This window comes from Bidens hawaiensis, unplaced genomic scaffold (assembly GCF_021521415.1).
Source record: "Bidens hawaiensis isolate Kalapana, Puna unplaced genomic scaffold, B.hawaiensis_p1.1 tig00027996_1, whole genome shotgun sequence".
Lineage (NCBI taxonomy): Eukaryota > Viridiplantae > Streptophyta > Magnoliopsida > Asterales > Asteraceae > Bidens > Bidens hawaiensis.
Genome location: NW_027494539.1, coordinates 223,468 through 250,391, shown reverse-complemented (window position 1 = coordinate 250,391; position 26,924 = coordinate 223,468). Strand labels below are relative to the sequence as shown.

Here is a 26,924-nt window from a genome sequence, read left to right as displayed (position 1 = left end):
TAAGCGCTCTGGATTCCAGGACACTGGAAGCATATAGGGTTCGTCTTTCTGAGGGGCATTGGGTATGGAGGAAAGTGTTTTCAATCTTCTCAAGCCATTGGAGCATCACGGTGGCTCCTTCAAGACCTGTGAACTTCGGAGGGTTACCCGCATTAAAGGACTTAATGTTATAACTCGAGGTGTTGGTATTGTTTTGGCTCAAAGCTTGGGCTATTGCGGCGGCCATTTCCTGGGAACGTTGCTGTCTACGCATGCGCGAGGCTTCTCTTCTCTGAAATCGGCGAGATAGCGGAGGCATTCTATAAAAATTTTAATTTTAGTTAATATCTTGGTTTTTTTATCGCAAAGTTTTAATCTTATAAAGCTTGGTTTCACGGAGTTAGATGCTATCAAAAGTTAAAGTAGATTAAATGACCCTAAATGCAGACTTAATAAAGGTAACAAATTCGAATCAGAAATCGACAATTCATGTATCACCATGACTTTCCGAATTCCCAATTTAAAATATACGAGTAAACGAGTATTGGAGATTGACGATTCATGTATCACCATGACTTTCCAATCTTCAATATAAAATATACAAGAAAATGAGTATTGGAGGTTGACAATTCATGTATCACCATGACTTTTCAAGTCTCCAACCTCAGAACATAATCGTAAATGGAAATTGAAAATCAACTATTCATGTATCACCATGACTTTTCGGATTTTCAATCCCAACAAACGAATATGTAAGTAAAATCAATAAAAATCGAAATTCACAAAAATCGAAATATCGCGGAATAAAACATAAAACCATATACTGCGCAAGCGCGAGCATATTCATAAATAACGAGTAATTAACAATAAGCGCGCAAACATGAGATTTCTCTCATGCGCGAGAAGGGACTCTTAGGTATTCTAGGCCGTTACGTCTAACCACCTATCCTAAAGTCAACGAGCTCTGATACCAATCTGTAACACCCCGACCAAAGGCGGATTATACATCGGGGCGCCACATATTGCTTCATTACTCGCGACACTATTGGTGTCAATATTTATTAATACACATTTTATCGCGCACGCGCAGCGGGGAAAATAAAGAACATAAATCAAACATAAATCAATATATTATAAATTATAACATTCAAACAACATTAACTTGTCTTGATACATTTTAATTCTAGGTCCAAAAGTAAAAACGTCCTACGTGTCCACAAGCTCCAGAACAGCTACTGCAAACCTGAACATGTGTTAAAATAAACGTCAAACACTTGCGTGTTGGTGAGAAATCAAGTTTAATACAATACATAGATAACAATAAATCTGCGCGCAACATGTGTATGTCTGGTTTTCAACAAGGGTGTAATCTGATCGGGACCAACTCTAAGAGACAAGACTGCCAGTGCTCACAATTGAGCTCACAAACAAGACTAACTGTGCAAGTGAAACAAAAGAGAAAATCATAAACGAATGTTCTCCCGTGTTCATCTAATGGTACCATGAAAACTGCGGAATAGACCGTCCATACGGTTAATGATCCACACATACAAATAAACAGCCAAGTCTACGTCCTCAACACATGGGATACTGCGCGACTAAAGTTCATAAACAGTTTAAGACTCAAGTTTTGTATGAACACATGAACATCCCAAAGCATTTAAAATAAAAAGGGATTAGATACGAGATAACTCACTTGATAAACGATGCGGTGTAAGATAAAGCAAGAACCAACTTTAAACAAGCACAAGTTAACCTATAAATAAGATTATTGTTTTAATGATCTGTTTTAAGTCTTGATTATAAGTTAGCATAATTAATAAGTAAATTATTATATATAATATATATATATTACCGGAAAAGCAGGGAAGAACAGGGAGGAAGACGGAGGCAGGAGAGGAAGACGGCAGAGAGAGCAAGGAGCAAGAGAACAGGAGAGATTAAGTGTTTGTGTGTGATGTGTTATGAAAATATTATTATTATTTATAGGAAAACCCTAGGAGACACAAACCCTAGAAAAAGGGGAAAAGATCTCAAAAAGTAAAAGAAAAGATATCAACGGTAAAAAGTTCTGAAAAGTAAAGATATCAAAAGATATGGCAGCTGCAGGGGGCAAGATAAAGCTGACAGGGAACAGTAAAAAGCATGGGCGGATCAGATAAAGGTACTGGTCAAGCATGGCAAAAGCAGATCTCAAAAGATAATGTCAGTCACTTTTTCTACCAACCAATGGGGGTTGGTACGCATGCTGCGCCGAAAGTAACTATTCAGACATTAGATAGGTTAGGTCAACGGCTCAAAAGATAAGACAACACAAAAGCAAACGGCTAGATTAAACAGAAGAAAACTCAAAGGGGTTTAGCGCGAGAAGGCTAAGTGCGCGAGCGCGAAGGCTGGCACAACAATCCTTAGCGTACTGCGGGAAGAATCACATCCTTAGCGTGCTGCGTGAAGAACAAGAATTCTAAGCGCATCGCGGGAAGAACATACATTCTTAGCGCATTGCGGGAAGAACATGCATTCTTAGCGCGCTGCGAGAAGAGTTCTCTTCACGCATCGCAGGAACAAGATGTCTTCACGCAGGCTTCCATGTAAGGAGTCTGGCGCGTGGAGCTGCAGACATCCTTAGGCGGGAAGAACCAAAGGACAAGCAAAGAGTTAGAAGAAAAGAGGGAAACAAGGCGTAAGGGCGGGACGGCGACAAGAGGGAAAAGAAGGCGGAAAGAGAGAAGGAAGGGGGAGGGGACGGCGGAAAGAAAGAGAGAGAAAGAGGCGGGAAGGAAATATATATTTTTATTATTAAAAGTAAAATATAAGTATAAATAAATATTAAATCATAAAAGAAAGAGATCGGGTCAGAGAAACGGGTACCTGGGTCGGGTCGGATCAGGGCAGATGTCACAGTGACTTCCACGGGACAAAAGGTCATAGTACGGAAGAGTGTACATCCTTGAAGGATATTGTTGAAACATTCGTCAAGGATGGAAGACTTGCACACCTTGTGGCATCAATCAAAAAGGGAGGAAGAAATGATAACCGGTACAGAGGCAACGGACGAAAGCCCGTTGACATCAGCATCAACATGGTTCATGGTAAGATCAGAGGAAGAAAAAGGCGAGCGACAGAACCATGCGCGTGGAAGGAAGCTGAGGTGCGCTTCCCGAGAGTGCCAGGAGGACCCAACAAAGAAGGCCCTATCGTCATCAAAAGCCAACTGGGGCACTACATCACTTCTCGCACTCTTGCTGACAACAGCGCCTCGTCAACGGTAATGTACAGGCAGTTCTTCGACAAGCTAGATGACGAAGACAAGGAACGCCTGGAAACGATCTACGCCTCGATGGAAGGGTTCGATGGCAGCACAAACACCCCCCTGGGTATCCTATCTTTCCCCGTCACTCTTACGGACGGGAATCACTCACGCACGGAAGACGTGGATTTTGTCGTGATGAGGAAGCCACACCACACATACGACATTCTCTTCGGAAGAGACGGGATGGCAAGATTCAACGCCGTGGTATCTTCAGTCCACGGCATGATGGGATGGCCAACAGCTGAGGGTGTAGCGATGATCACCGGCATTCCCCAGGTATGCATCGCATCTGTCTCATCTAAACCCAAACCAAAGATGGTTAAGCCAACCATCACCGAACCGGAAAGATGGGCCTTCAACGGAAAATACCCGGACCAGGCCGTTTCCATTGGCCCAACAGTTGTTGATCCCACACGCACCTTACTCAAACGCTTATTACAGAAAAACGCTGACATCTTCGCGTGGACACTAGCTGACATGACTGGTGTACCCCGAAGTAAGGCAGAACATAAGCTCAAGTGCGATCCGGCTGTTACGCCAGTCGTACAAAAGCGTAGAGTAATGGGGCCAGAACAAACTAACGCGTGTAGAACCCAAGTCAAGGAACTCCTTGACGCAGGCATCGTACAAGTTAGTAGATATCAAATATGGGTTGCAAATCCCGTTATGGTACCGAAGAATAACAAACAATGGCGCATGTGCATAGATTTCAAGGACTTAAACAAAGCATGCCCCAAAGATTGTTATCCGTTACCTGAAATTGATCTTAAGATGGATTCGTTAGCACCGTTTCGCCTTAAATGCTTCCTGGATGCGTATAAGGGATACCATCAAATCCACATGACCGTTGATGATTAGGACAAAACCGCTTTTCGGACGCCCGATGGCACATTTTGTTACCAAATGATGCCATTTGGACTTAAGAATGCCGGGTCCACATACCAACGCCTGATGGACAACCAGTTTCATGCCCAAATTGGGAGGAACTTGGAAGTCTACATGGATGACTGGTCATCAAAAGCCCTGATGCAGAAGCGATGTTGAAAGACATCGAAGAAACTTTCAACACGCTTAGGAAGATAAACATGAAACTCAACCCGAGCAAGTGTGCCTTTGGAATGGAAGAAGGGAAGTTCTTGGGGGTCATCGTCACTAAAGATGGCTTCAGAGCGAACCCTGAAAAGGTCGAAGCCATTATCAAAATGGAATCACCTACTACCATCAAACAGGCTCAGACACTGAATGGACGGCTAGTGGCACTTAATCGCTTTTTAGCAAACCACGCGGATAAGTCGTTTCCTTTCGTGTCAACGTTGAGAAACTGTTTAAAGAAAACGCTCTTCCGCTGGACACCAGAAGCGGAAGCAGCTTTTCAGGAGATTCGGTCACGCTTGATCGAACTCCCAACGCTCACAGCACCAAAAGCGGGAGAGGAGCTAATCCTATACCTTTCCGCAACAGATAGAGCAACCGGGGCAGTCCTGCTAGTAGAGCGAAAAGGCATCCAGATGCCAATCTATTATGTCAGCCGTATCCTAACAGACGTAGAAACCCGGTACTCTACCCTCGAAAAATTAGTCTTAGCACTTATACACGCTTCACGCAGGTTAAGACGATATTTCCAGGGTCACCCAATCACCATTCTCTCCAACTTCAAACTTGCAAACGTTCTAGGCAAACCCGAGTTATCGGGACGCCTAGCCAAATGGGCAATTGAGTTGGGGGAATACGCGATAAAGTATAAGCCAAGACCAGCCATAAAAGGCCAGGTTTTGGCCGACTTTATTGCGGAAGTGCCTGTATCGCGGGAAAAAGAGTGCCAGGAAGAGGCTCAACCCTCTCCAGCACAAGACATCAATGATGTCTGGCGACTCTACACTGATGGAGCAGCCAGTAACGAGGGTTCAGGCGCAGGGCTGAAACTAACCAACCCAGCAGGCCAAGAATACACTTACGCTATTCGACTGGATTTTCCAAGTACGAATAACGAAGCCGAGTATGAGGCATTCTTGGCTGGGCTGAGAATTGCGCGTAAGATGGGAGTGAAACACTTGGAAGCCCACGTGGATTCCATGTTAGTAGCCAATCAAATTAACGGGACGTACACGGCCGTGAACGACACAATGGCCCTGTACCTCGCACAAGCAAAAACGCTTATGCGCTTCAACGACTGCAAAGTCATACACGTCAAGCGTAGTGAAAACAAATCTGCGGATGCGTTAAGCAAGCTTGCATCATTAGTCTTCACCCACTTGGGAAAGGACATCCGCATTGAACTCCTCGAGGCACCTTCGGTCCCGCACAAGGAAATTTGTGTCATCCAAACCGGCACAGAAACGTGGATGACACCAATAATAAAATACCTCGCGGCAGGTACACTACCAGAGTCAAAAACACAGGCAAGAAAACTACGCTGTAAAGCATTGAATTATCAACTCATCGATGACATCCTTTACAGACGTAACTTTCTTGGCCCACTCTTAAGATGCGTGGACAACCAAGATGCTGACTACCTTCTAAGGGAAGTACACGAAGGCATCTGTGGAGTACACGCAGGTCCACGCGCTGTTGTAGCTAAGCTAAACAACGCGGGATACTTTTGGCTGGGGATGCATACGGATGCGCTGGCATACATTAGAAAATGCAGGTCTTGTCAGCTCTACGCACCCAACACGCACCGCCCGAAGAATGAACTTGTTCCAGTCACCTCTTCATGGCCATTTCAGAAGTGGGCCATCGATGTGACAGGCCCATTTCCTACAGCAGCAGGAAATGTTCAGTTCCTAGTGGTAGCCATCGACTACTTCACCAAGTGGATAGAAGCAAAACCCTTAGCCCAAACAACCGCGAAACATATCAAAAAATTTATTTGGAAATTTATTATTTGTCGTTTTGGACTTCCACAGAATTTGGTGAGCGATAACGGCACCAACTTTGCTGACAAGAAGCTACAACAGTGGCTGAAAGAACTTCAAATCACCCACACCTTTACCTCAGTGGCACACCCGCAAGGTAATGGTGAGGTGGAAAGAGCAAATAAGAGCATCGTCGAAGGCATAAAGAAAAGACTCTTGGAACATAGATCCGGCTGGGTGGACGAGCTTCCGCACGTCCTTTGGGCAAACAGAACGCTGAAGAAGGCCAGTACGGGAGAAACCCCGTTCAGTCTCACTTATGGCACCGAAGCCATGGTCCCGGTCGAAATTGGTTTACCCTCACCAAGGGTCTTGATTCAGCCAGAAGACAATGATGCGGAAAGACGGTTAGACCTTATGCTAACCGAGGAACGCAGAGACTTAGCCGCAGTGCGTGAAGAGAACTACAAGCGACAAATGCAAAAGTACTACAACACGCGGGTGAAACTCTGCAACTTCAATGTAGGAGACTACATACTGCGTAACAACGAGGCTTCGAACCAAGAACGCCCAGGAAAGCTGGCCCCGGTCTGGGAAGGGCCATACATTATCAAAGAAGTTCTGGGAAAGGGCGCATACCGGCTCGAAAGGCTCGATGGCACTCCCATCCCAAGAACATGGAATGGAGCTCAATTACGCAAATGTTATATGTAGATCAATTCCAAACTTGTAAAGAAAAGGCCTAGAGCCACTTCTAATGGAAATGATTCTCCTTTCACAATGTGTTGATAGCCTTACCTTTATACTTATGAACTTCCCACACTGATGTGCCGGTATTCACCGCATAAATAGGGGAAGAAGTAAGTCGTTACGTGTGGAAGGCTGCAAAACTCGCATAAACACAACGGTAAAAATTTCAAGTTTTAAGGAAAACCTCCACGCAGGTCAGATGTAAGTAAAGTTTAGCCATCCTTGTAAGTGCAAGTGACGGTCTTACCCGCACAATCACGAACAAGGAAGCAAAACTTCAACCTATTATCTACCACGTCCAAAGGTTAACTTATTCTGAAGACTTAGAAAATTTCAAAGGAAAAGATGAGGAAAACTTCCACGCAGGTCAGATATAAGTAAAGTTTAAGCCATCCTACTAAGTGTAAGTGACGGTCATACCCGCACAATCATGAAAGAAGAAGCAAAACAAACTTATAATTTGTCACGTTAAAAAGTTAACTTATCTAAGTACTAAAGAAATTGCTAAGTTAGATCAAAACATGCGTAAAATAAACAAGGCAAAGAATTAACACAATCTTTATTCCATCAAAATTCAAATATTACAAAGATTGCTGGGTGCATACCCGCATACAAAAGAAGCTATACAAAAAAACAAAAATCTACGCTAATGGTGGAAAGGGATCTTCAGGATCATGCTTCAGGACCACTTCCACTTGGACCCGCACCATCAGTAGAGCGTGGCGGTTCAAGGAAAGCTTTAAGGATAGCTAGCCCATCATCAGCAGCAGCGACTTCGTTTACCTTCTCCACCACTGGATGCGGGAAGGCGGCATACTGATTCACTGCTTGGTCATAAACAGCTTCAGTATCCACATCATACAAAGGAAAGTTGGAAGGCGGGATGCCTTTCTCAACAAACCCTAGACCAAGCAGGAAGCCGGCCTTTTCCCAATCCTCATGAGAAGCGTTGAGGGCTGTGCTCATAGCATCGTCATAAGACGTCTCCGTGAAGACCCGATGCACAACCTACAAAAAAGAAAAATACAAGTATCAAAACCTTTTCTATTTACAAAGAAAAGCGTAAAGACATGAAAAGCTTACCTGAGACAACGCTTCTAGAAGAAGCCATTCCTTGGCAACCAGAGCTTCTTGGAGGGTGGCTTGAGCTTGGTTACAGGCGCGTTCGGCTTCACTTTTATTGAGGTTGGCAAGCAACACTTCCTTTGCAGCAGCCTCTTCGACGCCCTTTAGCTTCCGCTCAGTGTGGTCAAGCACGCCCCTCTGGTCCAGGATCTCTTGGAGCTTCTTCGCGTCCTCCATCGCCAAGGCATCATGAGCCTGTTGGAGCGCCTCTAATTTAGCTTTAAGTTCCTCATTCTCGAGGCGTAGAGGCTCAGCAACAGCTTCAGCCTTGGTGGCCCTTTCAGTTGCGTTCCTAGCAGTTTCCTTAGCCAGCCGAAGCTGTTCGTTAACAGCTTGGGCAGCCTTGGAACGGGCCTCGAGACGGGCCTGAACCTCAACTTCAAGGGCCTTGAACGCCTTCTCCTTCTCCGCAGCCGCGGCGGAAAGCCTCCTATTCTCCTTCCGGACAGCCCGCGCCTGAGCTACTTCTTGAATGCGAGCTGCTTTTAACTTGTCGTTTTCACGACAAAGCAGCTCGACGCGCGGCTGCATCCGGGCCAGGAGAACCCGAAGCTCATTGGTTAGCCTACCCTCCTGGTAGCTAGCCATGGCTTCCCCCAACGCACCACTGGGAGCTGCGTGACGAGCCCACTCCACGCACTCCACAGGTGTGCGAAGGGTTGTTCCTCGGCAGATGTTCCATCGTGGAACATACACATCATTGGAATCCGACACTGCAAAAAACAAAAAGCAGTTAGGAAAAGATGATATATATATAAAAAAAAAAAAGGCCAAAAGAACCCTACGCACCTGTAGGGTCAATAACAGGCCGATAGCCGCCAAACCCATCACCTGAACCCAAGGGAAATCCGTCCAAGAGGTCAGGTAGATGGGAAGGAGGCAGAGGTTGGCGAGAAGCCCCATACATACCTGAAGGATCGGCCGTCGTTGCCGATGACGGAGGAGGCATGGTGAAGGCCGCCGCGGCCGCCGCGGTCGCCGTTGCGGAGTCCGCAGCAGAAGTAACCGCCGGCTCAGTGAAAGATGCGGTAAATATGGCACTGACAGCCGGCGGTGATGTCATCACAGCTGGAACAGTTGGCTCAACGGAGTGAACAACTGAACCAGCGGAAGCAGGCGTAGGCGCAGCCGCCTGGGTCGTCGCCTCAGGTAGGCTGACCAAACCTACCGTCATGGGCGGGGAGGTACTCCTCCCAGCTCCACCCTGGAATGCGTCAACATCCACGCCTGCACAAAGAAGATAAGTATTAATGATGGAAAGCTATGAAGTTAAAAATAAAGTTTGTACTTACGGGTTTTCTTGAGCCTAAAAGTGCGGACAGGCGGGGATGAACCCGATGGAGCCGGCCTCTTCACGCCGCTCACCGTTGTCATCCTGGGCTCTCCGGAGGTGACAGTCGTCGCAGCCTCCGGAGCGGTGGTCTTATCACCACCGGGGTTCCCCGCCACCTCCTCGCTCTCGGCCTCTGAGTCAGACCGAGGAACCGGATCAGCAGTGGAGGCCACCTTCTCCTTCCCCTTCCCGCCGGCAGCCTTCTTCTTCCGCACCAACGGAGGACCATCTGCGGATTCCTCATCAGAACATAAGATTAGAGGAATTCTAGCAGAGGTTTCAGCATTGAGGGGTCGAGGGTTGAATAACGCCTTACCTGGCCGCCAGGCGCTCAGGATCTCGTGGCCTAGCGGGTAGACCTCCACGAACCGATCCGCCGTTTGTTCTAGGATGGGCAACTCATTCTCATCTAGAGCACGAGTACCCATCCGAGCGGGACTGTCAGCCTCCCGCGGATACAGGAGCGACTGCAAGTCATTCCCTTCTGAAATAAAAGAAAAAGCAGTTAGAAGACAAACCTATATAAACAAAGTAAACAGAGCATACCGTAAGGAACAGAATTCAAACCGTATTCGAGGACAATCGGGATCTTTTGCGCATCCGCATCTTTCCACACCCGGCTCATCCCGAGCATCAACATCCCGGACTCCGCAAACCGGTAAACCGGAGATTGGACTCGGGAAATCTTTGAAAATCATTCCGCCTCCTGGTAGTTGGAGGCGTGAAGGCTGGGGAGAGCTTGCCCATTCTTAAATTTCATGGCAAGAGGGATGGCGCGAGCGGAGATGAAAAAGAACTCCCGCTTCCACGAACGAAGACTGCGCTCGGTTGCGCAAATCTTCAAACCCTTTATACGGGTTATCAGAGTATACCACCCCTGGATGCACCTCCAAGAGTAGAAGGTTATCAGGCGGTCGACGAAGGGCTCAACGCCCAGAATCCGGCACACCCACTCGAAGTGGCGAATCTTCGCGATCGCCATCGGGTGTACCTCGGTCAGGTGTACACCATGCCTCTCTAGGACACGGTACACAAACTTTGTCAACGGGAACCTAAGATTCCCATAGACAAAGAATGCAGCATATACCCCGATCTTGCCTCTGGGGGCATCATACACCGTCTGATGGGGTTCAGGAAACTCAGGCTCGAGAGACTCGAGCATGAACTTCCTGACGATGTACTGATATAGATCGACAGGCAGAGCACACTGGCACTCACAAGCAGTACTCTTGTCATCTACGTACACCCCAGCCTCCTGGGCTGTAGCCTCAAGATCGTGAGACGACATCTTGCAGATATGAAAGAAGAAAACGATTTCAAGAGAATGCTCGACTGAAAAGGTGAGTATTCGCCGAAAATCGTTTTGAAGATGAAGAGAAGTGAAAGTGTGGATTAAAAAGAACCCTCTCCCCCTTTATATACTAATCGCAATTAATGCGATGAATTTAATGCGGAAGAGAGAGAAATCGAAGGTGCAATGAAACTATGACACGTGGCAAAAAGCAAGCTGGCAACAGCTATTGAAAGGACGCGTACCATTAATTTCGCGGCCACGCGCCCGAAAAATCGCACCCACGCGCCTGAAAAAGCGTCTGGAATGACCAGGTACTGTCACGTCACCATAACTTCCTGCACGTCCTGACACAGTCAGAAGAAACCGTCGCACGACGTTTCAGCAGTTTGGACTGTTCTTATCCTTTCACCAACTCTTCGAATTTCAAAAATTTCAAAAAAAAAAAAAAAAAAAAAGGATTCAAAAGTAAGCGGGAAAATACCCCTTACCTTGGCAACCAAGTAACTGTAAGACAGGTGCGGGTACAGTGTCAAGGCAAAACCCTTCACATACTTAGCACCCGCAGAGAATTGACGCCATGAATACCTTGGAAGTAACCGTAAGACGAGTGCGGGTACAGTGTCAGGCAAAACCCTTCACATACTTAGCACTCCGCAGGGAATTCAAACCAGGAAGGATCTTCTGGGCCACGCTTGCGGAAACGGGAATAACATCCCCGCATAGCAGGAACGTCGAGAACTATATTGTTTGAAGCTCCAAGATGGAATTGGTGGTTTTAACATAATTGATCACTATGTTCAAAACTACCAAAACCTCATGGAGAATCCACACAAGTGGGACTCAACGCTCCTGACTTGCGAGGAGGTTACAGACCTACCCGCATCATACCCAAAGATCAAGCAGGAAAGTCGGGAATTTCTGCAAGTGACATTAGGACTTCCGCGGAAAGAATCCCCATGGAAAACCTTAAAACTAAACCCTTTTCAAAACCCTTTGCTTAAGTCCAAAAGTTCACCTCACTTTATTAAACATTCATGAGAAGAACATTGGACTGGGGGGACTTGAAGAGGTAGGTCCCAACAGAGCCCAGTTGGACCCGCAGGACTCACCTTGAAGAGAGACGTCTGCGTAGAAACCAACTGGATCCGCAGGACCCACCATGCTCAGAGACGTGAAGTCCTTACGCGCAGTACGCAAGCTGTTCCCGCAGGAAAAGCCTCCCAATGGTGAAGTACTCCGCCTGTCCCCGCAGCTGCGGATACAAGCCATCAGGAAAGGCTACCCGCACTGATAGCAAGGCTACACGCACAAGGCACTAACTCTTGCTACTTCAGTAGTCACCTGAAGGAATGAGCAAGGCGGGAATACTCCCGCCCAAATGAGCCAGTCCGTATGCTTCTGGAAGATCTTTTGTACTATACCTACCAAGGTATGGGCAAAACAGACGATCTGGCCAGACGCCCATGAACCAATCACAGGGTGACAGCTCACCGACAACAGTACGAGGAGGTGCACCCTCTAGTACTGTTTGTCACTATTAGCCGCTGCCTACTCACCAACCCTTACTGTGGGACGTGCGCAGCCTACAGTTGGTGGAACAGTGCATAGCCGGCAGTAAAGGAACAGTATACAGCCGACCTTGTCACTGTCGGCCGCAGCCTATCCACCAACCAGCATGGCTTGTGCATAGCCCACTGTTGGTAGAACAGGAATACTATTCAGCCGGCTGTACCTTCTAGGAAACCTACCTTCGGCTATAAATACTCCAACTCCTTGGAATGGTAAGGACATCATCTGATATCTCATTATCTTATCTAGCAATCTCTTAATATACACTTATATTCAGAGCAATCTAGTCTGATTCTCACGCCGGAGGGTGGTCACAAGGAGGAACCCCCCCTTCTCAGTGACGAGCTTACGGTGTCTGTTTTGCAGGTCACCTGAAGAACAACATTCTCTGTTGGACCTCATCCTCGTGGGAAACATTACTTAACCCTCAGATTATACGTAATCTGCCCCGGGTCACTTAGTGTTTCTTCAGCGTTATAAGAAGATAAAATATGACAGTTAGATTAACATCTAATATATCACACTGATAAAACTATTTACAAGTGTATTATAATTTTTCATAGTTTTTTTTAACATGAAATGATGGGAAGATTTATATATTGAAGAAGTGCAATAAGAGTTGGATACAATGGTGAACCAGAGTAAATGTGAGTTGGATATTAGGTGCAACCCGTTTTGTCCCGGTTGACGTGCCATCTAAGTCCTACCCTAGGATTTAGGGGTACGTAGGCCTACAAAACTCCTATTGGTCCCTTTACTATTGAAAATGACCTTTTCCTTAACTTCTTTTGCATTTTTCCTACCTATTACAAAACCCTTCTCTAAATTGTGGTCCAAACATGTGACCTACACATGGTTCTTGAATGTAAAGAATTTATAACTAATTTTTTTAACGTGCAACCAGATCACATCGGTTAACTGGAACAAATTGCTTTAACGAGATTACTTACGACCTTACATAAGAAAAATCATGGAAATACTTTTGGACTAATTTACCATTAGTAAATTATAACTAATTGATATATATGATAATAAAAACGCTTTAAAAAGTTATACGCTGATATATTCAATTTCTTTTCATTAAGTTTTCTTTTACTTGAATGTTCATTCTGGCTATTTGGATTATTTTAGAATAAGTTGTCAATGTCCACTTTTATTTATGAGTTATAAGCGATTACATCTAAAGGGTAGACTTCCAATTCATTGTATACATAATTACATATATACATGTTTACATTGGGTCTTGGTAAATATTACAAGTATTTGATCAAATTTTTATCATTTCTATTTGATGGTGAATGGCCTTTGTTCCAACTAGGAGCATTAATAGGTCTTGTATGATCAATTCCGCCTCTCACAAACACGATGACGTGCGACAACTCAATGTAGTATATAATTCTACGCAAAGTCTTTTCTACACCAATAAATGAAAACTCACTATCATGAACAAGTAACATAGACATAAGATTAATGTTCCAACATAATGAAAATAACAATTTATCGTATGCCCTAAATCCTATTAGCGTAGCGTTATAGCATTGACAAACTTGTACAAACTTATAAGACTTTGAAGAGTTAGGGGCCTTCAAGTTCACATAATTCGGATTAAACATTATTCTAGTTTGAATAGTTTCAAAATGGGAAAATGTTATAAAATAGTAACTAAGTTACAAAAGTGTTCCAATTAGGTTATTTTTATGCAATTTGTTTCCCAAATTGGGTCACTAAATCTTCAAATCGAGTCTCACCGGTATTTTTGTGCGTCAAGAAAGAAATGAAGGATAAAATGTGGGGGTCGGAATTTGCAATATATTAAATTTTAAAAGTAAAAAAAACGTTAATTATATTAAAATTTAAAAATAAAAAAATAAAATCAGTCATCATTCAACGTCAATATAAAAAAAATATTTCCTATGTGAAACAAAAAAGAAAAAGACTAAAAAAACATGTTAAAACTTCTTATTTTATAAAATATAAATTTGAGTGACTTAATTAAACGATTTTTTAAATTTAAAAAACCTAATTAGAACACTTTTAAAACTTGATTATCATTATATGAATTTTTCCCTTTCAAAATTGGTATTTGCTATAGGCTTGGGGAAATTGATTTATGTTAGTAGTGACCTTATTGTAATTGTATTAATAATGTGTACTTAATATGGTTATGTATTGATTTTAGAATTTGTCTCAAAAAAAAAAAAGATAATTTTCAACTCTTTTTAATAAAGTACACCAAAGTCAAAGATACGGGGTTACCAAACAAATTGTGGGGTACAAGAAAACAATATTGTTAATTTCCTTAAAACTATTAAAACATGTGTTGAGTTGTTGGAAGAAACTCCTTGATATATACCGGGATGAATTGAATATGACCTTGGTAACCAAGGCATACAAAAAACTTGATTGAGCATTATATGTATTATAAGTTTATAACTAACTTTATTATTACAGCCGCAGTTAAAATAAAATAAATTAAAATATTATATTATTGTTTGTATGCCAATAAATATTATAATGTTCGACCCTACAAACAATCAAAATCATCCATTTTTTCACTAAGGGGATGTTTGAAATTGCTTATTTTTACCAACTTATAACTTATAAACTTTTTGAAAAGTAACAAAGTGTTTGAGATTATTTATATTATGAGAGGAAAAGTTCAATAAGTTACACTTTTGTAACTTATTAACTTAATGAAAAGTTAAAAGGAGGTAAAATAAGGAATCCCAAACGCCCCCTAAAATTTTACAAACTTGTTTTTGGTTATCCGGACAAAGACGTAACAAGAGATCAGAATCAAATTACCCATACCCGAGCATGCTTAAAATGAAACGCTCTTCTAACTCACGGTCAATGTGCCCAAAATGATGTTGATGGTATTCGATTTTGGACATTCTTTATGAATGCATATGAATGAATTGAGAATTGCTTAGTACAACTGAGTAATCTAAATTTTGTTTACTAACTAAACTAGATATTGATAATTAATGAAGATAATTGTTATGTCGAGTTTTCTAAATTCTAACACAAATTTTGTTCTAACCACATTTGCATGTCAAAAAAATTAATCGGATTAAAGTTGGGACTTGGGAGAGTAAGTTGGACCACCCAATTTTATCGATTTTTTTGTCTAACAGTAATCTCTTGATAGTTGACAGTTTAAACCAATTGTTTTCTTTTTTAAACTAGTTACTTAGTTTGTATTCAAATATTCCTTTTTTTTAAAGTGACTTAACAACCTTTTTACACATTAAAGTTATTATCATGTTAACTTCGAAAATAAATTGTGAAATTTACTTATTAGTACTACATGATGAAAGAATTGGAATAAGTTAATATTTTAAATTGGATATGTGACAAGACAAAGTCCGTTCAATGTTCGTCTATTGCTTTTGCGTTTTTTATTTGAATAAGTTAATAATAATAGATTATAGTACAAAAGCAATATAATATAAATACATGAGTGTGAATGATGTAACTCAAATTACAATAAAACATTACTAAAACCACATTATTGGTTTGTATAAATTAAAAGTGTTAAAAGTTATAAACACATTATTTTTAATGATACTATAATGTAATTTGCCAGATAATATTTCATGTTTTTATCCAATCATAATTATGTGATATATATGTCTTCAAATTGTAATCAAGAGATTCAGACAACTTTAATTCATATGTTATCTATAATATGCATTGTGTTTTCTTCATTCACTCATTCATGGTGTTTTATTTCATACTCAATACATAGCTTTTCTGTAAAAAAACATGATAATGAAGCTTAATCAATGTTAAAAATCATAAATTGATATCAATATAATGAAACTAAATTAAATATAAATATTCTTGTTTCATAAAAATCAAAAATTGATAGCAACATCATCCATTGAATTTTTAGGATGGTTCAAATAGAAAGTACGATTTTTTAGGAAGGACACGAAAGATTATAATTATCTATTGAATTTGGATTTGGAGGGTTGAAAATAATTTGAGGAGAATAGTATAAAAGTAATAACCTATATTTGTTTACATAATTTATTCACATCCAACTCATATGTTAATTCCTTATCATTTTAAAATGTTTATAACTTTTTATACGACATATTTTATAATAAAAAAAATTCACCACATTAATGAACGGGTTTTTTTAATATTTAATACGAGTATAATATTGCTATGACCGAAGCATTAACCGACGGTTAATTTTTTGTTTTTTGAAAAACCGAATTTTTGGTTTTGATTCAATTTTCCATTTTAAAAAAACCGAAAAACCGAACAAAACCGATATGTGTTTTTACTTAAATATTAATACAATTATATGCGTGTTTTTTAAATGTTATAACCGGAAACAAAACACCAAAAGGATTTACCGTTGATGGTGATGAAGATTATGAAGATGATGAAGATTGAGAGTAAACTTTAAAGATGAATAAGATGAAGAATGAATATTGGAACTAAACTTTTAGTGTTTTTTGATTAAGAACTTTGTTGAATTTTAAACTCTAGTACTCTTGCAAGTTTGTATTCATTTGGTTCTAGGTAACAAATGCCTATTTTTTTAATCTAATATGCATTTCATTTTTTTGGAATTGTTTTGCAACGTCTAAAAAAAAAAACCGATTACAACTGAACCGAAACTAAAAAATCAAAAAACCGAAAACGGAAAAACCGATCGGGTTGTGTATTTGAAAAACCGACTTTTCGGTTTTGGTTTCACCTAAAAACCGAACCGAAGCTTGCTAAGCCCTATTGTGTTATAGGTTGGTTATTGTGTTTTTCAGTTGAGTTTTCTATACATTGTGCAATATGTTCGGGTCATTGCATATTTTCAATTGAATTTTTAATACATTGAGTCATAGGTTCTGATAATTGTGTTTTTAGTATTTTGTTTATTGTGATTTTCCATTGTGTTTTTAAATGTGTTGTGTTATCCATTGTGTTTTACGCATATGAGTTTTAGAAAAAAAATCAAAAGTATAACAATAATATACAAATATTAAAGATAAAAAACACATGATTTATGATGTAATTATATTTTAGAATGATGTGTAAAATAGTTATTAACATTTAAAATAATAAAAGAATTGACATGTGACTTTTATATAGATGATAGAAAAAAAAATTTTTTTCTCCTTGAATTTTCACATTTGATCTTCATTTAAACACATGACAATATGACATTCAATGATGACTTTTAGGCTTTTAGGAAGATAGAACTTTTTTTTAATCTAAATTGTACTATAACTAACAATCAATTAAAATGATCTTATTACCCCTATGACCATCACATAGTATTTTAGCCCAACTCTATAAGAACATGAAACAAACCGCTTAGATCTCAATCCAACTGACTAACTTTGATATGAACGATTTGATTAGTTTCAGCCGTTTGCGTGCAATAGTAGTTAGTGTAGTATAGATGGTCATAAACTACCTTGAATGAGTTTAAAATAAAAGACTGGATGCTAACTAGTTGCAAAGTATGATTAAACAATTTTGTAGTAGTAAACATTTTTCTTTGAACGGAAAAAATATATTATTCTTAACAACAAAATTTTCTCTAAACTAACTCGATACCAAAAGTTTAAACCTGAGACTTAAAAACGGACAAAAAGTTCAAGTAACCGACACGACCTAGAAACTAAACTAAAATCAAACCGTATTGAAATCGATTGTATATAAATCGGTTTGAAACCGATTGTACCGCAGGGTTGAACCATGTTGGATTTTTACCGTTGGAACCGTCGGTTTGGAATCGACTCGTTATAACCTGGTTTGAAAATGGTAAGAAACAAAACTAAAAATGGAGGTGGGACAGGGCGGAGGCGGTGCATAGGGTTTAAACTGTGGTGGCATAGAGAAAAAGAAGAAAACCAGAATCTTAAGACTTTGATACCATATTAAATGGTAAAAGTCACTATTGATTATTACTTATAATGTATTACAATTTATAAAGAACCGAATACAAACCTTAGGTAACTAATGTGCACGCTGGCTTATAATATAGATCTAATATACAGTAGTTACATCGATATATAACCGCTGGGAATCGGTTTTTGAACGTTCTATGACCATTTGAACTCGGTTTTGGCACACTCTTTAACTCATTTTATTTTTACCCACGTATGTTATGATAAACAGGTAATTGTTGTTTTGGTTAGTAATAACACTCAAAACCGCAAAAACCACTCTCATAACGCAAAATCCGCACTTATTTAACATGCGTTTTCACAACTGATTACCCTAAAAAGTGTCAACTAAACAATCGTAATCATATGTTAACAACTTCCAAATAGAAAAAATCGTACACACAAACCGAAACCGGGATATTTGGCAACATTTCTATATGTGTCAGATGACCGAAAAATCAAAGCATGTTCGGTGCAAGAAGCAACAAGGAATTAGTTTTAGGTCTTGAAGTTTTAAACGGGTGTGAATTTAACCACCGATGGTTGGTCGGCTCCACATAGTTTACTAGAATCATATGCTTGCATTAGCGGTCACTGGGTAGATCCCAATACATGGCTAATTATGAAACGTATGATCGCGTTTGAATACCCGCATCACGAATCTGGACGATTCTTCTTCCTTTTTTAAAAATTTTTAGCCTGAAAGTCTTAATCGCATGATTTTTAGAGTTGAATTAGTACTTTCAACGAGTGTATTCGGTGTAGACGGGCATAAGACACACGTCGTAGTGTTTGAAAATACCCAGGTTGTTTTGTTTGCTGGGGGGGGGGGATATTGGGTTCAAGTCTCACATGCGACAAAAAGATAAGGGGTTCCAGCAGAAGGTGTTCTCGCATTCGATAGGTCTTCTTCTAAGGATGAAATGAAGATAGTCAGATGGGTCAATGCCTCAATGGCCGTTAAAAAAATAAAGTATATAATTTTATGTTATCCATATAAAATTTGCTTTAAGAAAAAAAGATAAGCCAATGAGCTAGTGGTGAAGAGTGGTAAATGAGAGACTTGGTGTTTCATGTGACCCAAGTTTGATTCATACTTCTAGCAGATGATGAGGTGAGTAGATGATTTTATTAGTTGGATCATTGACTTTCATTAGGCTTAGATGAGTGTTTTCCCCGAATCAAAATACGAGTGTAACTCATTTGAATGATTCGTTAGCCGTTAAAATAATAATAATAATAATAATAATAATAATAATAATAATAATAAAAGAGAGAGCATTTGGTGAATGTCCTAACATAGGTATGCGTGACGGTGTTGTGTTAAGAAGTTTGCTAGCTAATAAGAAACAGGACACAAGAGAGAGAGAAAGAGAGAGAGAGAGGAGAATTGACAGCCTCCCGGAATTACAGGGCGTCACCACCTGCAACAGCAGCAGCAGCCATCACTTTCTCTCTCTCTCTTTCCTCTGCAACTTCTGCAGACAGACTCAATTCATTCATTCAATCAAAACCCATCAAAAGATGTGATAAGTTTTCATCTTTAATAAACCCACCCACAAACCCAAAACAGAGAGATAGTATTTTGTTTAGAGATAATGATGGGTGGTTTAACATTAATTGACCTGAACGCAGCTAACGAAAATACTGATACGACGAATGCTCCGCCGGTGGTGTGTTGTTTGGAGTTGTGGAGAGCTTGTGCTGGGCCTTCCATGTGGTTACCCAACAAAGGAAACGCCGTCGTTTACTGTCCTCAGGGCCACCTTGAACAACTATCCACCAATCATTGTCTTGCCGGAGACTTTACTGTTCCGGCTCATGTTTTCTGCCGTGTGCTTGACGTCAAGCTTCATGTAAATTTTATTATTTCTGGGCACACTAAGTTTGATTATTATTATTAATATTATTTACTTTTTTGGTTTTTTATGTACAATTTAGTGGTTAATTTGTGAAAATTTTGTTGAATTAGGCTGAGGCTGGGACTGATGATGTTTATGCTCAACTTTCATTGATTCAAGATTCTCAGGTTCGTTTTATTTTTTATTTTTATTTTTCAAGATTATGCATTTTCAATCGTCTTGGTTTAAGGCCGTGTTTGACAATCGTTAAAATTTGTGGGACCGAGGGTGAAAAAAGGTTTGGGTATTAAATAAAAGGCTTTTTTTTATATTGGGTTTAAATAACTAATTTATGTTTAATTAAATTAAATTTTTAATTTTAAATGTATTACAAAAATGAGCTTAAATGAGTCGACTAATTGGGTTTAAACACAAAAAATATGCATTTAAAAATAAAAAAAGAATTATATATAGATAAAAAAAATTAGGCCTATTGAGGTGATCAGGCCAGGGTCTGTTGACCACCCCAGTGGGGCCCGGCCTACCTCATAGCCGGCCATGGCTGGGTTAGTGGGTTGAACCATACAACTATACAAGACCCATATTTTTTCATATTTTTATTCATGTAAAAACATCACAACCCTATTCCAGTACACACTTAATATCGTGTCACACAAGTGTGACTTGTTAAACGTGTCAAAGGGGTGGCGAGTTGACATGTACTAATCAAGTTGTAAATTTGCTAATCGGGTTGGTGAGATGTAAAAAACTAGTTATACGGGTTAGTGGGTTGATATGCTAACTAAGTGGGCTAAACAAATCAAATTGAAGACAATCTATTTAGTTAAACCGGTCAAACCAAACACGACCCGCTTAATTAGACAGGGGAAGTCGAACATGACTTATTTTATAAATTGGTTAGAAATGCCAACCCAAAACCTGATTATTTTCGTGTCGTGTTCGGTTCATGTTTTGGGTTGCGTCAACTTTTGTAAACGTGCTAATCGGATTGGTGGGTTGTAAAAAATGAATTAAACGGGTAAAAAGGCGGATTAATGGATCGAACTGTGTAACTAAACGACTTAAACTGAAGACTGCCTGTTTAATCAAACAGGCCGAACTAAACATGACCAGTTTAATTATACAGATCAAGCTAAACACAACCCGTGTTTTAAATGTGTTAGACTATCCACTATCACAACCCAAACCAACCCAATCATTTATTAAAAAACTAATTTCTTTCTCTTCCACCTATACAACCCAACCCAATTCAATATTTCACTCACTATCACAACCCAACCTAAACAAATATTTTATTAAAAAAATATGCTTCATTTTTTATCAAATTTATATCAAAATGTTCAATATTTTTTTATAAATAAAACCATGCTGTTACATTTTTTTAAAAAATGTTAAAAATTGTAATTTTTATGAAAAAACCAAGTTAGATGTAAAAGTTTGGTTGCAAACTTGGGTTGCTAGAACAACCTAGGTTGCAACCGGTTGTGGACAAAAATGAATTTACAATTATTTAATTAAAATGTTTTTTTGTCATTTTGTGCCACCTTGCAACCGGTTGTGAGAAATGGTAACCATAGTGGATAGTTTTAGAACAGCAAACTAAAACTTCTCTATTTTCATGTCATGTTCGGGTTTTTAGGTTGTAGAACGGGTCGCAAATGGGTTAGCGGGCCAGCCTGTTTAACTAAGCAGGTCAAACTCAACACAGCCCGTTTAATTAATCATGTCAAACCGCACATAACCCGTTTTTAATTTACTATTTACTTATTTAGTTTTGTTGAATTTTGGTGGGTGATATTGAACAGGTGGAGCAAAAATGGCGGGAAGGCAGACTTGCAGTAGAATATGGTGATGATGATAATAATGGGGTGGTGGAGAAGATAACAACTCCACATATGTTTTGCAAGACCTTAACCGCCTCGGATACTAGCACTCATGGAGGATTTTCGGTGCCACGAAGGGCGGCTGAGGACTGTTTTCCGCCTCTGGTAATAATAATAATAATTATATTAAAACCAATGTAGTTAAAATCAAACTGAACCCATAGTCGAGTCGGTCTAGTTTCTGGTTGAACCGTCATTGGTTGGACCGCTCGGTTAAGGTTCAATGATTTGACAGTTTAAGCTAACTGTTTTATACTAGGATTATAAACAACAAAGACCTTCACAAGAGCTCATAGCTAAAGATCTTCACGGGACCGAATGGAAATTTCGACATATCTATAGAGGTACAAGTGTGGAACATTATAATCCAAAACGTCGAAATAGTTTCTTTGTTTCTTGAAGGGTATTTTAGACATTTCACTAAACGTGAATGCATTCACGCAGGACAACCTCGGAGACATTTGCTTACAACTGGCTGGAGCGCGTTTGTAAACAAGAAGAAGCTTGTGTGCGGGGATGCAGTCCTCTTTTTGAGGTAGTCGAACATGAAGGATATTTTGGTCATTTTACAATTGTGTTTTTATGGTTTCGTATTTTCTTCAGAGGTGATGATGGAGTGTTAAGGTTAGGGATCCGAAGAGCCGCACAAGTGAACGCTGGTTCGAGTTTACCGCCATTTTTTGGTCAAAAGTCAAATGGCTTTGACTTTGATTTTGACTTTTCAACTGTGGTCAACTCCATATCTCGTCGAAGCTCATTCAACGTCTGTTACAATCCTAGGTAACTAGATTCTTGATTTTCTATTTAAATTTTCATAACCGGACCTGTTATTGAATCAACCGTCTTATTGGTCAACTTAACATGTCTAACGTGTTTCAAAACCAGATAATGTCATAGATAATTATACTATAAGTTTAATATATATTGCAAATGACCGGTTTAACCTCTTAACTTCAACCATGAATTCCAGGGGTGGCTCATCGGGGTTCATCGTGCCATATAACCGGTTTTTAAAGAGTGTTGCGTTATCATTCTCTCCTGGAACTAGATTCAAAATGTGGGTTGAAACCGAAGATGCAGGAGACAGAAGGTTTGACAAATATTATATTTTCCAAACAGGCAACTTGCCATTTTTAAACCCTTTAACTATGGCCCGGTAAGCGACTTGGTTTCTTTCTAACAGGTATACCGGAACCATAATCAGGATCAACGATATCGACCCAGAAAGGTGGCCCGGATCCAAATGGAGATGCTTAATGGTATGAATATGAACTATGAACTATAAAATTCTTTTAATTTTCATATTTTTAATGTTTCAAATTAATAAAATGCGTGTTTTAATCTTTACATTTTTAGGTACGGTGGGATTGCGAGGAAATAACGAGACAGAATCGGGTTTCTCCTTGGGAGATTGAGCGGTGTGGCTTGGTTTCAGATACCGGAACATTCATGCAACCATTAATGAAGAGGACACGGGCTAGTTTTCCGTCAACTCAACCAGATTTTTCGGTTCTTAAAGGCCAGTATTCGTATATTTTGATTTGTTTCTATAAAACATCTGTTAGGGTCGTATTCATTACAGAACATTAAAATTATTACGAGAACAAACCTTAATCGTTTATAAGAAACTATCAAATAAATTTTTTAATATGTCCTTTTTTTAATAACTTTAACCAAATGGATACACATGTTCAACCTGAACATGACCCATATTTTTATTCATGCCGAAAACATCAACCTGACCTGCACACACTTAAATTCATCTAACTCGAACACAAGTTTTACCTGCTGATCTAAATGTGTCAAACGGGTTGCCAGGTAATAATCTAGTTGTTAAAATTGCATTTTAACCATTTTCTTACATTTCAAAATTTTTTAAAGATTTTTGACAAATCTCCATCTTCTGCCTAGAACTCTCCCAACTCTGTCCTTTACTCGAAAAACAGATAAAGACGCTAACTTTTTGCATATTTCTTACGCGCAGATCGATCAACTGGAGCATCAGACTTCGGGGAATCAATGCGGTTCCACAAGGTCTTGCAAGGTCAAGAAATATACGGGTTTTACCGTTATTCTGATATTAGCCCACTCGGGAATAATATCAGAAACCACCCAAATGTAGGCTTTGGTGAATCTATAAGATCCAACCAGGTCCTGCAAGGTCAAGAAATGATTTCAAATTCAAGAAACTTATCTGCTTTACGGTTCCAGCACATGATGAGTCAACCTCCCATATGTTATGCTGACAATATGAACCCGTTAAGCGGTCAAGATTTTGTTGGTCCGTTGAAAAGCCAACTGGAAGAACCGGTTTTGAGCTCTAAGAACAGTTGCAGGCTCTTTGGTTTTTCATTGACTGAAGGAAGTAATGGCACCACAGGCTCTGGGTGCCCAAATGGTGAGGATCGAGTGCTTCCGATAGGATTGTGAAGTCGGTTTGGTTTGAGTCAAATCTGGTAATTTCTTTTTTGCATTTTCTTGTCCATAAATTGTTGCTAGTTTGATACTTTTTATATGGTTTAATGTGGCTTCTTATAGTTTTGTTATAATAGTAAATAATCATTGCTAATCATGAATTTAAAGAGTAACTCAGTTGACCCACCAAAGTCAAAGCTGGACCTTTTGACTAATGATTTAAGTTATGATTTGTGGTTTTGCAGGAGTCATGTGTTTGTAGAAGAAGTTGCAATGCTAGGGATGGGTTGACTTTTGTGAAGTTTGGTTTAAGTAGTAGTATTATTAGTTTTGTTCAAAAGCTAAAACAAAGGTCACCCTAGGACTTTATTTACATAATTTTGTATTTCTCTAGTGTAACAATTAAAGATATTTGTTTAATTTGCTTTCTGTATCCAATTGCACCACCCGAAAGTGTGAACTCAATTCGATTCGAGCTTTTCAATCAATATGTAGTATTAGATGTTAACTAAGGCTGCAAACTGTTAAGTGTAACCCCAAATTGTTTATATAGATTCAACTTTTCTCGCATTAGGATGGAGACAAATATACAAAGAACGCTTAAGATCATAATTTGATCTTAAGACTGCATATAACAACAAAAAAACTCTTAACTTTACCGGACGAAATATGAAAGAGACGAATGACAAAAAACATAATAGCATATAAGATGACGGATCTGAGAAAGTATTCAGGTTGTTGGGATCTCTCCAAAATAATCAACAACAAACTATAAAGCCTAAGCATATGAGCAATAGCAACCAAAGGCCATTTCATCGTGCAAAAACATAAAACATGTATTAGAACCAAAACTATATATGTTTGACGTTTCAATTACATATTTTTAACACAAACTTCTAATGAGTTATTTGGCGAGTTCAGCTTTGTTGGGATATTTTTGCCCATGAGAAAACCCAACATTTATATATTATATGGGTTATTATTATTATTAATTATTATTTAGTAATAAAAAGTAAAGAAAAAAAATATTATTATTGTTTTTTTTTGGTCACGGATGAACCATCAATTTTGGTGGGTTGGCTTTGGGCCGGCCTTTTACGTCTTGGACAAGAAAAGGAAATATAAAGGATTATTATGTTTTGAGTGCATATGTATTCTGCCGTCAACATACAACATATACGTAAGATTTGTGGGATTCCTTTGTTGCTGCCAAAGATCAACAGAGACGAAGACAAGGGTTTGGTATTTTGTTGAAGAAAAGAGACGTGCCAGAGAGCGATTCATTCTCTCGTTGGTGATACCTCTTACTCGTTACTCTTTGTTTTATTCCATATACTTCATGTTAGTTTGTACCAAGTATATGATGATTTGTGTATGCCTCTAGTTTTACCTAAAGAAGAACTTTGTATTGCTCATTATTGGTGATAGTGGATTTGAAGCGGCTCTAGTAGTCCCGTAGTTTTTACTCTCGCCTTGAGAGGTTTTCCACGCTAAAATTATTGTGTCCTATTTACTTTTAATTACCCTATTTGTTTGCATCCTCATTGGTTCATTCGGGCCGGGAAAAAGTTTAGCCAAACGAAGATTAATTCCGCAATTTTTTTTACCGTTCGTGGCTAGGTGGTCGTTTTTCCCAACAGAGTGGTATCAGAGCTTCGGCTCTTGTTCTTGGGTTAAGACTTGTTTGAACGATGGAAGCTAATACGGGTAGGATGGTGAGTTTGAATGGTTCCAATTATCATGTTTGGAAATGCAAGATGGAAGACCTTCTTTATGTGAATGATTATTATTTACCTGTTTTTAGTACCGATAAACCTGAAGATAAAACTGATGAAGAATGGAATATTTTGCATCGTAAGGTTTGTGGGTAATTCGGCAATGGCTTGATGATAATGTTTTGAACCATATTAGCGGGGAGAGTCATGCTCGTACTCTATGGACTAAGCTTGAAGAGTTGTATGCTCGGAAGACCGGGAACAATAAGTTGTTCTTGATTAAACAGTTGATAAACTTGAAATACCGTGATGGAACTCCTGTTACTGATCATTTGAATGTTTTTCAGGGTGTTATTAATTAGCTTGCAGGTATGGGTATTAAGTTTGAAGACGAGATACAAGATTTATGGCTTCTTGGTACGTTACCGGATTCTTGGGAGACTTTTAGGATATCGTTGTCCAACTCTGCAGCTAACGGTATTATTACTATGGAATTGGCTAAAGCTAATATTATAAATGAAGAGATGAGAAGAAAGTCACAAGGTTCCTCTTCACAGTCAGATGCCTTGGTTACCGAAAGTAGGGGGAGAAGCCGTAGCAGAGGTCCGAGTAATAGAGCAAAACACCACAGTAAGTCGAAAGGAAAGTTTGAAGAATATGAGTGTCATCATTGTGGTAGAAAAGGGCCACAATAAAATATTGCAGGCAACTGAAAAAGGAGAACAAGAAGGCTAATTACAACAATAAAAAGAACAACTACAAGAAAGATGACGGTGATGAAGGTGCTTCTGAAACTAACACTGCCACTAGGGGTGTTCAAAATCGGATATCCGGAGTTTCGGATATCCGAACTTCGGATACCCGAACATTTCGGATAGTGGATTTCACTATCCGGATCCGTATCCGAAATTTCGGATATCCG

The 26,924-nt window shown here is 39.6% G+C and overlaps 1 protein-coding gene across 1 annotated transcript; it reads left to right on the top strand.

Annotated features, from left to right (window-relative positions):
* Positions 1-19,725: 19,725 nt before the first annotated feature.
* LOC143576112 (auxin response factor 3-like) lies at positions 19,726-24,878 on the top strand. Its single transcript, XM_077060294.1, has 11 exons — positions 19,726-19,983; positions 20,100-20,156; positions 21,795-21,977; positions 22,132-22,216; positions 22,317-22,407; positions 22,476-22,652; positions 22,843-22,962; positions 23,056-23,131; positions 23,229-23,391; positions 23,857-24,328; positions 24,533-24,878. Exons 1-10 carry the CDS (start codon positions 19,726-19,728, stop codon positions 24,300-24,302), a joined length of 1,656 nt encoding a protein of 551 aa, XP_076916409.1. The 3' UTR covers positions 24,303-24,328; positions 24,533-24,878.
* Positions 24,879-26,924: the final 2,046 nt, after the last annotated feature.